The sequence below is a fragment of the Athene noctua genome, chromosome 9, assembly GCF_965140245.1.
Source record: "Athene noctua chromosome 9, bAthNoc1.hap1.1, whole genome shotgun sequence".
Classification (NCBI taxonomy): domain Eukaryota; kingdom Metazoa; phylum Chordata; class Aves; order Strigiformes; family Strigidae; genus Athene; species Athene noctua.
Genome location: NC_134045.1, coordinates 5,183,523 through 5,197,495, shown reverse-complemented (window position 1 = coordinate 5,197,495; position 13,973 = coordinate 5,183,523). Strand labels below are relative to the sequence as shown.

At 45.2% G+C, this 13,973-nt stretch overlaps 1 protein-coding gene across 3 annotated transcripts in view; it reads right to left on the bottom strand.

Annotated features, from left to right (window-relative positions):
* PSKH1 (protein serine kinase H1) overlaps positions 1–13,174 on the bottom strand; it is a 37,564-nt gene extending 24,390 nt beyond the window's left edge. Inside the window, exons 1-3 of one of the 3 annotated variants that reach the window (XM_074913083.1) lie at positions 13,149–13,174; positions 11,263–11,420; positions 9,087–10,118 (exon numbers count right to left, since the gene is read on the bottom strand). In XM_074913083.1, the coding sequence (XP_074769184.1) occupies positions 9,087–10,031 (945 nt within the window). In that variant the 5' untranslated portion in view covers positions 10,032–10,118; positions 11,263–11,420; positions 13,149–13,174. The other 2 variants (XM_074913082.1, XM_074913081.1) reach the window with 2 other exon arrangements.
* Positions 13,175–13,973: the final 799 nt, after the last annotated feature.

Here is a 13,973-nt window from a genome sequence, read left to right as displayed (position 1 = left end):
AAAAGACTGATTTATTATCTGTTTTTAAATTACACAGGCATATGTAATTAATTCTAAGTGACCAGAAGTGCAAACATGCAGGAGCTGTTCCAGGACTGGCAACCAGACAACTGAGGATCACACCTGCTTCAATGCAAAAATTACTGTTCTTTAAAAAGCCACATTAAAATTTTGAGAATGTTTGTCCTATACTGACTGAACACTCCTGCAAAGCAATAGGGATTATGGAGATGTTTTCTTTGATATGCAAGTATAATATTTTTCCTCTCCTACAGGAAATTAGTTTCTACACTAAAACACAGGTAGGCAAAAAAAAGTTGGGCTGCTTGTTTTTTCCAGTGGATCTCTGCCACTACACATTTTCTTCTGTAACTTTTAGGCAAAGGAGGTTACCAAGAATAACTGCTGTTTCTTTTTATTGCTTGTGCCTTTTTTAGAACAGGTTTGTCATTTGATAGAGAACCCAACCATAGTCCTCATAATACAATCACTGATAGGTCCCTTCGGAGAAGAATAGGCAATTCAGTATTCAGGTCCCAATTGAGTCAGAAGAAGCCTGGACTTAAGTTCTACCCCATTCTCTCCAGGGAGAGAATTCTTTATTTCTTTTTTCTGTTTCATTCCTTTACTTACATGGACCGAGCTAGTTATTATGGGAACACTATTCACACTACTCCATTCATCTAGTAGAGTAACTTGGTTTTTAAGTAATTAAGTGCATTCTACCAGCCTGAATCTATCTATAGTGGTATCTGCAGAGTTAACTCAATACCTGCATTTAGTTCCAACTCCAAGCCAGGACAGATGATTGCTAAGATGCTGAATGTTCGAGAAATAGGAAATGCTATGCACATACAAATTCTGCACATGAAGTCTCTCCTTTGGTTTGCTCTGAGGTTCTTTGTGCTGCAAATTTCTCTTTTGCATTAAAATTTTTAGTACTTGTTTCTTGGTTACTTTTGACCAAGATTTGGAGGAATTGTTGATATACGGGAGAGGAGGCCCATCATCCAGAAGAACCTCAACTAGCTGGGATTTAACTGCATCTGCCAGTACTGCCAGGGCACTCAGAGGCTGACACCACACCAAATGTCTCAGAGACGCTTCGTGGAAAAGCAATTAGTGACTGTCAAGCTGCAGCCAGATAAATTCTGACTGGATGTAATGAAAAGTACATTTCCCATGAGGTTGGGGCAGCCCCGGGACAGGCCTCAGAGAGGTGGTGACATCTCCACCCTTGTAAGCTTTCAAGGCTTGAGTGAACAAGGTGTTAAGCAACCTCATCTAGCTTTAAATTTAGCCCTGCTCTGAACAGGCGTTTGGATCAGAGACTTGCTGAGGTCACTGTGTCTAAATCTTCCTACAATTTTAAGTTCAGTGGTAGGCATTGCAACACTGTACTGCAGCAAGCCAGACCAACTGTTTGTTGATACTGTATGGACTACAGTTTTTCAGTCTGTTGTAAAATAAAGAGCTGAACCAATTCATGAATGCCATCCATTTCTTCATAAAGTTATCACAGATAACGGCATATAGATTTAGAAATAGGTGCTCTTTATCTGACTTGATGTAACTTCAAAAGGTGCCTTCACTACAAAAAATAGTATAAAGTTGTTACATTATTTTAATGTGCACCTTACTCATTCTTCAGTATTGCAACCACTTAAAACCCATGTTTATGAGCAAGTCTCCAGTCTTGTTGGTTATCCTAGGGAGCTGCCGTGCATGTCAGGGACAGTCTAATAGACCACAGCACTCCCTTTCAGCATTACAATCTTTGCTAACAAGCAGACACAGGGTGAACCTAGGTTGCAAAGGAGCCTAGGTAGAAAGTGTAAGTTACCCAAATAAAGACATGGAGAAGAAGAGATCTGGGAGGAAGTGGCAAGGAAACGAGCTATAGGAAAAAACGCAGAGCAGAGACCCGCATATGTCAGAACAGAGCATGAACGTACTTGTCAGGAAAAAGGGATGCTGCAAAGACTTAAAATGAGAGTCTGACTGAAGGGTTTGCTGTTTAAAGAGAAAATGCCAGTTTTTAAATAAAGAATGATCAAGCCTTGAAAATTAAGACTTTAGTGAAGAGTCAAAAGATCCCTCGGTTTGAAGGAGACATGTTTTTAAACATGCCTTCATGTGAAAGACACTAGTTTCTGAAACTACAGAAGGGTTTATATTCCATGTGAAGCCAGTGGGGAAAGGCACTGCATGCTCATGGGATCAGAAAGAACCCCTTAAATGCTTAGACAGGGGGTTTTAGCAGCCATCACCAAAATTGCTGTCAACCCTGCACCTCTGACAGTAGAAGCAACAGGGAAGACAGCATCTTGGGATGTTGCTGGGGGTGCAAAGATTAAGTAAGCAGAACTCTGAACAGCAACACTAACTAGCAAGGGGAGCTGTCAGAGAATGAAGCCATCATATCACCAGGGAGCAAGCCAGCCAGGCAGGACAGCTAGAGAGATTCTGCGTTCATGTTTCAAATCTGAATGAGTCACTGAGCAGAGAAGGGCAGAGTCAGAAGCAGAACGCAATTCACACCACGTTTTCCTTCATAGATGTATAATGTCAAGATAGACTCATTTCTTCCAAGGAAGAAAAAAAAAAAGCATTTCTGAAGGGGAAGTTAAACTAATTTTATCATCTGCAAAATGTACTTTTTATTACCATTCAGTCTGTATACATTGCCTGCTTTTTCACCTACCTACAGGGGAACTCCAGCATCAGGTCATAATTAAAGAGTTCAAGAACATTTCCATTTAATTGGAAATGCTTACCCTCCTCACTTTTTACATGTCTAGCTCTTCCAAAGGAGTATTATGCAGCAAGTAAAATTAGCCCATGGGAGTTGATAAGCCTTAGGATTGATTTCTGATTCTCGAACTCATTTGAAACAATGCTGCCTCCAAACCACAAGTCAGAATTGCACAAGACATGTGGTACCTGCTCCATCCACGTCCGATGGGAGCGTTGAAAATTTTGGACACAGACAGGTGTACCAAATGCGGGACACACAACCTCAGAGCACTACCTGCTCTGCAGGCTGCCTGTTACCCAGCTCAGTAACTCTTGGAAGTGGATGAATCCCCCGGTTAAGGGATGAAATGAGAGAAGGCAAGCCTAAGCACCTCTAACAGGACTGGAGGTTACTGGATCAAAGGTCTAGCCAGTCCAGTATGGCATCTCCAACATCAGATACAGAGGGAGAGCCCAAGAGAACAGTCCCTATGTTGCGATTAACACCACCCCCCTATAGTCTCAAGCCTCAAAAATGTGTGGCTTGGGGACGTCTTTATCCATACTTGGGGCTTTTTAGTTTCATTCTCTTCATTGATCTGTCTTCCATTAATTCGTCCAGTCACTATTTGAACTCAGGCAAACTTCTAAGGTCCACAGCCCTCATTTTCACCATCTGAAGAACTATCATCAGCAACTATGCAGCTTCATTAGCAAACTCTGTCCCGATGGCTTTTGGGCAGAAGGGAACAGATCCTTCAAACATCACTGTTTTTTCCTTCCCAGTGGAACTGACCACATATTTCAACGTCATGCTTATCTTCAGCAAACTGCTGATCCATACAAAGGCCACTATTGCATTAACAGCTGCAAAGTTCCTTCAACAGCCTTTGGTGAGGAACTTCCTTAAACACACTGGAAAATTTAAGCAAGCCACACAAAACCAGATCATCTCTCCGCATGGCTGCTAAGTCCCTTGCAGAGCTCCTACAGACTAGCAATGCCCAGCTTCCTTCAGCCATCAAACATGTCTCTCCTTACATCACATTTATCAATTTATCCACCAGCACCATTATTTAGAACAAGTTTTTTGGTTTTAAACTGATTAAGAGATGTTCCCACACGAGCACACACTAACCTCACCCACAGTGAGCATACCACAAAAAGCTGATTCTGTTTTATGAATAAGAATACACACCACAAGGCCCAGATCAGTAATCAAAACCAGAACAATCCATACACCCTAGCTCAGTTTCTCAATTTAACCATAACATGTATTATCTCCCACTTCTTCCAGCAAGTTTTGCAGGTGTGTAAAGCAACATGAAAGTATCATCATTCAACAGGACAAGCTTTGAAATAGAACCAGAGCAAGCCTGTTCTGGCAGGATAGCAATGGTCCAATGTTAATTTCTGCACTTTCAAATACAAAGGAAACTGTGAATGGAATTCCAGCTTTATTCAGACAACTTTTTAAGGTACAAAGAGATCCCCAAAAATCAGTTTTATCCCCAAGATTTCAATTAAAATATTGTCAAATCTTCTTTCTAGTGAGTTCTAACAAAACAAGTGAAAAAGAATGACTTTGTAGCAGGCTACATCAAATGCAGTCTCAATAGTCCACGTAACCCTTACTCAGAGATGCTTAGAATGCAAAGTTACAAAGACAGCTTTATTTCATTCCTCACCCTATCCATTACTCCAAGCAGTTCAGAAAGTACAGAAGGAGATACAAGAGATAATCAGAGCAGTGATGTCAGCAGTACCTGAATAACCTATTATGGGAGACCTCTCCTATTGATCTGCTAATAGCCTCTTCAAACAGACCTCACACTCCAGGAACAGGAGAGTGGTGGAAAGAGGGTCCCAGTCAGAAAGCAATTACATTAGCTGGACATGAGCTCACTTGTTTTTCAAGAAGATAGAGCTGCTTCTCAGGTCGGCGTGCACCTTGGCTTTTATTCATCTCACAATACAGCTTTGTCCTCTCTGACCAGGTTTTGAGGACAGACCTTTCAAAAAGTGGGACTCGGCACCGATTCGCAGCAAATTCACAGCACTGCCACCGCATGACATGGTGTGGCAACGTAGCTCGGAGGACAGCTCCCTCCTTCCCCACGGAAACTTGTCTGAGCCACACAGCTCAAGCTGTCAGCTCTGCGCGCTTTGCTTCACGGACTTCTTTTAACATTTTCTTTTCCATTTCACATCTTCAAAGTTCACATTACAGAGAAGAAAAGCAGTCATTCCCATGAAATCTCTGCTTCTGCATCTGTCAGAGACAGACACCCTCTGCAACACAGTCAAGTATTCTGCCCATTCTTGTTCCAAATAATCCAGAATTTACAGCTCCTGCCATTTCCATTAGTCTGACAAATTTATCAACAGCCTCATTTCTGACATCTTCCCACTTCTTCCAGCATAACACAAAAAGAGTAGCAATTTTCTGTGAACATCTGAAATTTGGAAGCATTTAAAAGTCCAGAAGAGGGCTTTAAGAAAGCTGGCAAGGTTGTGGAAAACATGCCAGACATCTGTAAATCTCTGGCTCACTTTACTTTCACCTAGAATTTATTCACAAAGTGGGCAGCCTGTTACTGCATCTCCTGCCAATACCTGGCTACAGTCAAACACGCCTGCAATTTAGGGGCATAGACTTAATTATACCAGTAAATTAAAGCATCCATTTTCCCTCACTCTAGAAGAATAGAAAGCATCTGGGCAAAAAATACAGGCTGACACATATTTGCTTTCCAAGCAGTAAAACATCTACAGCTTTCCAAAACAACCACTCATGTAACACATAGTATCCATAATAGCCTCCTTAAGTATCTAATTTGTGGTGGGATAACAAGTAAAATGCTTCAGGATTGTGCACAGGCACTTTCAAAATACATAGTCTAATCCTTTCTCTGTGACACGTGCTGCTTTTGTGTATACAACCTACAAGCTTCTAGTGGCCCCAGTTGCAATGAAGTCACAAAATTTCTCAAAATAATTCAGTTCTGGCACAAGGACCAGACAACATCAGATTAAATTACCCCAGGGAATGCTGAAACAGTTGCTCTCTATTCACTCTCCCTATTCTGCCTATGGCTGTATTGAGTTTGGTCAGAGGCCCCACTCAAATATTTATTTTTTTGGAGGAAGGGCCCTGCTCTGATCACTCCATCTTCAAATGGAAGCCAGCCCATACCTTTGACTATTTACACTGCCCTTCTTCATATGCTTTTTAATTCTGGGTTTTTTTTCAGGAAGAAACAGGACTGCACTCAACATTCAAACACAGGTGGATGATTGGCATGGGACAGCAAGGACATCTGCAATAGCAACACTAATTCTTAATATCAGTTGGCTTTTGATCACAAGTATCAAGATGATGTTTAGAAGTGTTTAACCTCAAATCGTTTCCTCTGAAGAGCAAGAAGCACCTTCAGAGCCCACCATCATTTACAGAAAATCTTCCCATGGGACCAGATCAAGTTTGTCCACACCAGACATCAGCCAATTTATCATGAGGTCTCTCACTACTTCCTCAGCTTTGTTTTTACAGCTCAGTATCATCAGCATCATTTATCAGCTGTCAGACTTGTATCCCACCACTTGCTCCTAAAACTCCAGAATTACCACATTTCACAATAACAGGCAGAACCTGTCCTGGATAGCATGCTAAACTTAATTTTAAAAATCTGCAAAAAGGTAAAAATAGCACATGACAAAGTTGAATGAGTCACAAAAGTCAATGTTACTAAACACAAGCTGAGAGGAATCCACCAAATTATGTAGGCACCGTGACATCCCTAAATCATCTATTACCACTCAGGAAACCTCACAGTATCAGAAATCCACAGGATGAAGTAGTGAACATCCAGAGAGGCCTTTTCATGCCATGACACAAAGCCACGGTGCTCATGTATCACCCCATCCTAAAGATTGCAAGTAGCCTAGAGAAGGGTAACAGCAAAAATCAGATTTATGGAATATATTCCATAAGAGACACTAAGCACAGATGGATCTTCAGCCTCAAAAAAAGAAGGAATCTAAAGCAGTATAAAGCTAACTGACAGGTGGACATGGAAAAGTTATTCGCTAGTTTCTCAAGTAATTGGGGATTAAGGAGATGTACATAGAAATATACCAGTTAAATGAGCAGAGGCAAATAAAAGCTAAGAGAAGGGAAGGCCTTTTCCATGTGTTTTGTAAATAAACAATGGAACTCATTATCACAGAATGTTAGAAAGGTTAAGAATAAAAGCAGGTCCCAAAGGGAAAAAGCAAAAAAAAAAGTCAACAGCCTCACTGACCTTCTGGCACCAAGAGGCACAATGCCGACACAGAACTAGAGAAGCAAAATAAAAGGGAGAACTTTCACCAAAAAAACCCCAAACCACCACACTGCTTTTTCAAAATAAACAACTGTAAGGAGAGGAGAAAAAGGAACGGCCAAGACAAACACAATGGGGTGAGCTAAAAAGGATCAAACCGAGTTTGGACAAGGAATCTAGAAAGCTCTGAACTCTGCTATCTAGAGGCCAACATTCAGGCTGAGCCAAGGCAGGGCCTACCTCAGCCTGACTGACAAACTACGAGGAGGTGCATGCACTTGAAATGACTTCCACTACACAACAAGCATCAGAGTGAACTGGCCTTTTCACACAAGAAAAATCAGTTAACATAGCTGCTACCACTGTTATAAGGTAAACTAGGTAACTAGGACTTTGGCCTTCAGTGTGACCCTGCAGACGTTACATGCTGCTGGTAATTAATCTATTTCTGCATTAGGAAAACCCAACTGCATTCTTAAAACTCTGCAACTGCTTAACAAATCATATTAACACAGCGAGTTAACAAAAGAAGCAAAGGCTGCCAAAGTCATCTGAAGCTGGGAGTTCAAAGAAGCAGCTGATAAAACGCTTCAGTTTCTGAAGGAAATAACACACTTGGTTAAAAAAGTGCCAGATTTGGGGGTTTATGACTTTTGTGTCTCTTCACACCAGGGACATTCTGAGGAGCACTCAGGGGAAGAATTAACAAGATTCACAAAGATATCAAATCTGGGCTCTCCTCGGTGACCTCCTGTGCAAACACCAATATTCCTTAGCTTCATTTAACTTGGATATTCCAACTAGTAACACAAGCTGGCCTGATGGCTTTAAAGTATAAAAGACTTATTGACACCTCTGAAAATCCTGCAGTGTGATTTATTTTTAACAGAATTATAAAGCAGCTTAATATGTTTTAAAACTTAACATGTTAGACTGTTTCATCCATCATTAAAATGCCAACATACCTGTCACACCTAAAAAGATGAGAACAATCATTGATTTAGTCTGAGGTTTTTGACAGCTATTTTACTGTCTTTTCAGAATCATAAACTTAACCACTCATTAACGCTTTCTCAGTGGGCTTCACCTCACAAAGTCATGGTGTTGAGGAATCTAAACACTTTCCTCTCTTATTAAGAGAGGAGAAGTTACAAAAGCTTCATTTTTTAACTATTTCCAGTGAGGGATACAGGCAGAAGCATGACTGGAAAATTTAGATACCCCCACTTCCTATTACGTGTGATTCTTAGTGAGCTTATGCCTACACTTGGCAATTGTGCTGGTAAAGGAGCTGGCTGGTAACCAAGATCTCTCACCATGACCAGAAGCAATTTAGCAGGAGCTGTGTCAGCCTGGCACCTGGCATTCTGCGGAGTGATGGGACCAGGAGGGTAGGGGTACCCATCTTCTGCTTAAAATCTATTCCCAAAGGTTCCTCTTTCCATAGTTATCTAAGAAAACTACCCTTCAATCCTCAATTTTGTCACACACTAAGCTCAGGAGACAATACAGACCAATTTCAGAAATGCTTATGTCTCCAGATTTAAGACGCAAGTGCCCCTTTGTCTGCCATACCCTTTCAGCAAAGATATTTTTCAGACTACATTTGGATTTGTATGAAAAAGCAAACTAGGTATGTACACACTACATTTCAAATACTCACCCTAGCACAAGTTTCAGCGCTGAAGCATTAAACAGCAGCTTACCACGGCAGAGGTCTTCCCAGCTAGAAACCCACAAGCATCCCAGTTTTGTCAATCCCTCCCTTCTTGTTCTACAGGAAGAGATCCCTTCTTCAGATACACAGTTTTTTAAAGGACCTCACTATGCTGCACTGGAGGCAGTTTTGGAAAGCAGAGAGAAAACAGGAAAGGGTTTTAAAGCCAGAATCACAGATTATTTTTTTTTTAACCCTGGTAATGTTACCACGCTGCACACAACAGCCAGCTTCTGGTCATCACAAAGATCCACCTATGGGGAGCTTCTTGCTTGACTCTGCCTTGTCACAAGGCTCAGCACACTCACCTCGCCTGAGTAACTGTATTTCCCTTTCAGGATCTGCCGATACAAGCGGGTACGGTTGTCATCTTCAAAGGGCATAGTGCCACTCAGGAGAATGTACGAGATCACACCCAGCGCCCACATGTCCACGGAGTTTGTATAGGGCTTCCTGACCAGGATCTCAGGAGCAATGTACTCTGGGGTCCCGCACGTGGTTTTCATCAGGCAGTCGTCCCCCTTCTTCCGAGCGCTTGCCAGTCCAAAGTCCGTAATCATGATTTTGGAATCTGTTCCTGGATGGTAGTACAGCAGATTCTCTGGTTTTAAGTCCCGGTGCGTGATCCCCAGCGTATGCAAGTACTTCACACCATCTAACACCATCTGCAGCACCCGTGTAGCATCCCTCTCGGTAAAGGAACCTTTAGCAATGATTCGATCAAACAGTTCTCCTCCAGTTGCCAGTTCCATCACCATGTACACACGGTCCTGGGTCTCAAACACCTCAATAAGCTGGATGATATTGGTGTGCCGAACCCGCCGTAGCACACTGAGCTCTGACTCACACACCTCCCTCCCCTCCCGGTATTTGGTCTCTATCATCTTGATCGCGTAGGGCTGCTTGGTAGCCTTGTGTTCCACCCGTACAACACGGCTAAAGCTCCCTCTCCCAATCAGGGCTTTAATGTCATACTTGGCTGTCACTCTGGGGTCAAATTTGGCACGGTATTTAGCCACTTTGTTCTTGCGAGGCTCAGGCTGGTCCACGTGGGCAGGCAGGTGGTTCCCGGGATAGGGGTTAGCGTGACGGGGAGGCGAGGGAGAGCCAGTTTTGATGACAGTCCCACAGTCATCTTTGATGAAATGCTTGTATATGTCATTATGGCCTGTGTAAGGTTCGACTTTTTTAACCAGGTCTAGCTGCACATCTTTAGGGGGCTCGGGAAGCACTTTGCTTGTCCCACAGCCCATCACTGAATGATGTTAATTCCCTATCAAGGCATTTTCCCAGGGCAGCATCAGCAGCAACAACATCCAGGGCAATTCCCAGATTTGAACCTTAGGAAAAGAATAAGAAGAAACAGATAAACAGAAATCAAGGCAGTAAAGTTTCAAACAGGAAAGAAATGCAAGTGGTTCACATCTCAATGGAGCCCTGCTACCACAAACTAAGAGTTTGGGATTTTCACTGTACTGCACTACAGAGCATGTGCAGTGTTTTGCTGCTTTCATCACACGCTAGTGAACAGTGCCTACACAAACACACTCACAGACAGAACAGATATCTGAAAATCAAACAGTATCTCTTTTTATTAAGCACAGTTTGTTTTACACTTCCAGTGGAGCACTGAATCAGTGTCACAGAGTGGCTGAGGCTGGAAGAAACCTCTGGAGGTCATCTCACACCGACCAACTGCTTAATAAAAATCCAATTAAGGAGAGAGTCAGGCATTTTCTTTGATTTTGTTTAATCTGCTCAACTTCCTAAGACAGCAGCCACTCCGAATCTTATAGCTTTGAAATTTTTCACTAGAAACTCCATAAAGTATCTCAGCAACTTGTTCATTTAACAAATCTTCCTAAGATTTTCTTTATTTTGAAGCTGTACCAATGTCTTAAACCTCTCCCTACTGTGCTCCTGGGGATCAAGGAAACTGCACAGGAGGCAGGGAATACGGAGATAGAGGCATACTCTTTTTTAAGATGCATTTTACTGATTAACTCACTGCATCCTGTGCAAAAAGGCAGCCCTTATTGAACCAGAACAGCTTTTAGCTAACAATTCCATCACCCTACAAACCCTAAGAAATCAAGGTGGGCTTTGACATATTTTAACATCCTGACTCAGCTTTGCTTTTTTCTGCATCTTCAGGTACCAAATGGCACTTCTGGTTTTCCATATGGAGCTGCACGTAGGAAGGGGAATTTCTACCAGCTGTTCCAGCCTAGAGCAAAGGGAGGTCTTGCTCATCACACTGTATTCCAACAGAACCAAATCAGCTGCACTTCAACAAGTCTTTAGGTGCTGATTAAAACAGTATGACTGGCTAGGAGATGGAGAAACTGCCTGTATGTGCTCTGGCAGTTAGCCAAGCAGTTTTAATTTCTACTCTTTGGCTCAGAGCCCATCAATATGGTGCCTGAGCCTTCACAGAAGGCTAAAGGAAAGCTGTTAGCCTTGAAATGTAATCGCACGCATTACCATCACCAAGCCTGTCTTCACTCATTCACCACCTCTCCAAGCAAATATTCAGCACAAAGAGCAGAACGGGAACCCCGGCTGGTCTTCCATCAGGAGAATTACGTGGAGATATAAACGTTTTAGAGGGACATCCAGAAGAAGTTTATACCACATCCAATCTGGAAAGAAAACAAGGCTTTAGTTAAGATTCAATTTCAAAATCAGACATCATCAGAGTAACTTCTCATGGAAAACCTCCTGGCAGTAGTGCAAAGTCAAGCACACCAACCACGCACAAACATGCCTATAGTAAGGTGCAAGCAGTAGAAGTAAAAAGCAACTTCATAGAAAGCTTAACTGACTTTCACCAAGTGCTATCTCATAACTGCGTGTTCTTTCAGATTAAAGTACCATGACAAAAAATTAAATAAAATACTACAGCTAGTCTTGAGTAATGCCTCTGAGAGTTTTTCCCAGCATTATTGTACCTTAAAACATATTAAGTTAACAGAGAAATGGAATGAGAGCATCCACAAACAGCGTAATTCCACATATAGAGAAGCAGCTGTGTAAAATATCCCACCTGTATACAAAACTAATGAGGGCCAAACGCTGAGCTTGAAAATGTCGTATATAAATCCACTAATAACATTAACCGAGATCAGGCATCAACTACCAGTATGTCAGTGACTCCTCCTCATATGTGTAAGGTCTTGGTGAAGCCTACAGAACCCGAGCTGCATGCCACAGCCAGCAACAAAATGCTTAACCCCATGTCAGTGCAGGTAGAAATACTCCTTTGTAATAACCACCAATGGTTTGGGACCAGGAACTAAGGTATTAGAGAAATGGGGCATTACAAGTCCCCTCCGAGCAGGAAATCACATACTCGGCAGATGCCAAACTATTTGAGAGGACAGCACACCTGAGCTGCAGGTGTGAGCGGTGAGAGGGAACATGGGGTTTGTGTTATGTCTATCCACTTCCCTCCTTGGACAACCAGCACCTTGCATCCTGTGGCTCAGCAGGGCATCCTCCACCTCACAGTACATATCAGGGTCTTAACAGTTTAATACCTGAGGGTATCCCTCTGGACAAGGAGTGTCAGCTACCTGACTAACCCACCCAAGGCCTAGCAGGCCTTCCACCACCAAGTAAATCTCTCTGAACCGGAAGCTATTTAATTTTGCTTTTCTGAGATACCAGTAAGGAAATTTGAAGATACCAGCTCTGAAGTACTCACACACAACAACCTTAAAATCACACCTATGCCAGAGAGCAGAGCTGAAAGCACCTTACCTTTAGTTTTACTAATAGATCTCAAATGTGCCTCTTACTGCCTGACATAAATCTGGTATTACCAGTCACCTGGCTGGCAGTGGAAGCTTTTGGTGGGTTTCTGAGGGGAAACCCGGGGCTGGGGCTCCTGCAGCACTGCAGGCAGTGTGCTGGAGCCGGTGGCAGACCAGAATTGGTCGAACCGACCGGGATTTTCAAAACTCCGATCGTTTTCCATAACTCAGCCCGAACTAGACAGCTCTTCCCCCACCCTTTCCAGGGAGGGGACCCAGGGCCGGTGCCGGCAGGCGTCCCGCGGCAGGCTCGGCTCCAGGCCTGGGAAGCACCGCGCCCGTCCCGGTGAGGGGACGCTCTGGGTCAGGGTTCCCTCCGCGGCCCGCCCGTTCCCGCGGCCCAGCGCGCCGGGCAGTGGCAAAGCTGAGGCGCCGGAGCCCGCCGTACCCGCGCCTCCCGGGCCGCACCGCTGCCGCGCCGCGGGGCCGAGCCGCCGACGCCCCGGGAGGGAGGAGGAGGGAGGAGAAGGGAGGGGTGGCCAGAGCCAGGGCTGCCCGGCCAGGCCAGGCCAGGCGGAGCGGGCGGCCCCGGGCGGCGGCCGATCCCGCACTCACCTCGGCCCCCTCCGGCCCGCGGCGCGGCGCCGCCTCCTGACGTCATCTCCGAGCGCCGCGGGGCTGCCCGAGGGGCGGGGACACCGCGCGCGGCGATTGGCGGCGGTGGCGGCGGTGGGCGGGGCCGCGTCGGGGTGGGCAGGGGCGCTGTGCCGCCGTCCCGCGCTCTAGCGCCCCCTGCCGGCCCCCCCCCGGGAACACCCGCCCCGGGGCCCGCCCTGCCTCCGGCCCCGCCTCGGCCCCGCGGGCCCCGGCCCCCGCCGGCATTACGGGCCCAGGAACACCCACAGGCCCCGCGGTCCCCCCTCGGCCCCACAGGGCCTGGGACCCCGCAGCAGCGCCCCAGGACCCCCCCAGCCCCGCAGGGCTGAGCAGGTGGCCCCCGACCCGCACAGTGTTCCTGCCGCCCCCAGCGCTGCCTCAGGGGGCGGTCATGGTGACCCGCTGCCCGAGGAGGGACGACTCCTCGCCTCCTTATTAGAGCCAAACCCAGCCCAAACGGATCCCCATCAGCGCCTGGGAGAACTGCTTTCACCAAGCAGCCGAGGGCTCCCCGCTGGGCTGCGGGGCTCTGGAAAAACATCCCCTTTGCAAGAAAATCGCCCGGAAGCATCGGCCCGTTTCCTTGGCAGGGAAAACCCGGTCCCTGTGGGCGAGCTCTTGTGCACAGCAGAATAACGAGGCACATGCCTTTCTCCTTTCTTTTCCCCAGCTACAAAGTACCACAAAACCCGCAAAGCTTCCTTGGTAACTGCTGGTGGACTTTTTACCTCATACCCTTTCCCTATCCTTAAACCAAACACTCCACGTTTCAGCCCTAGATAA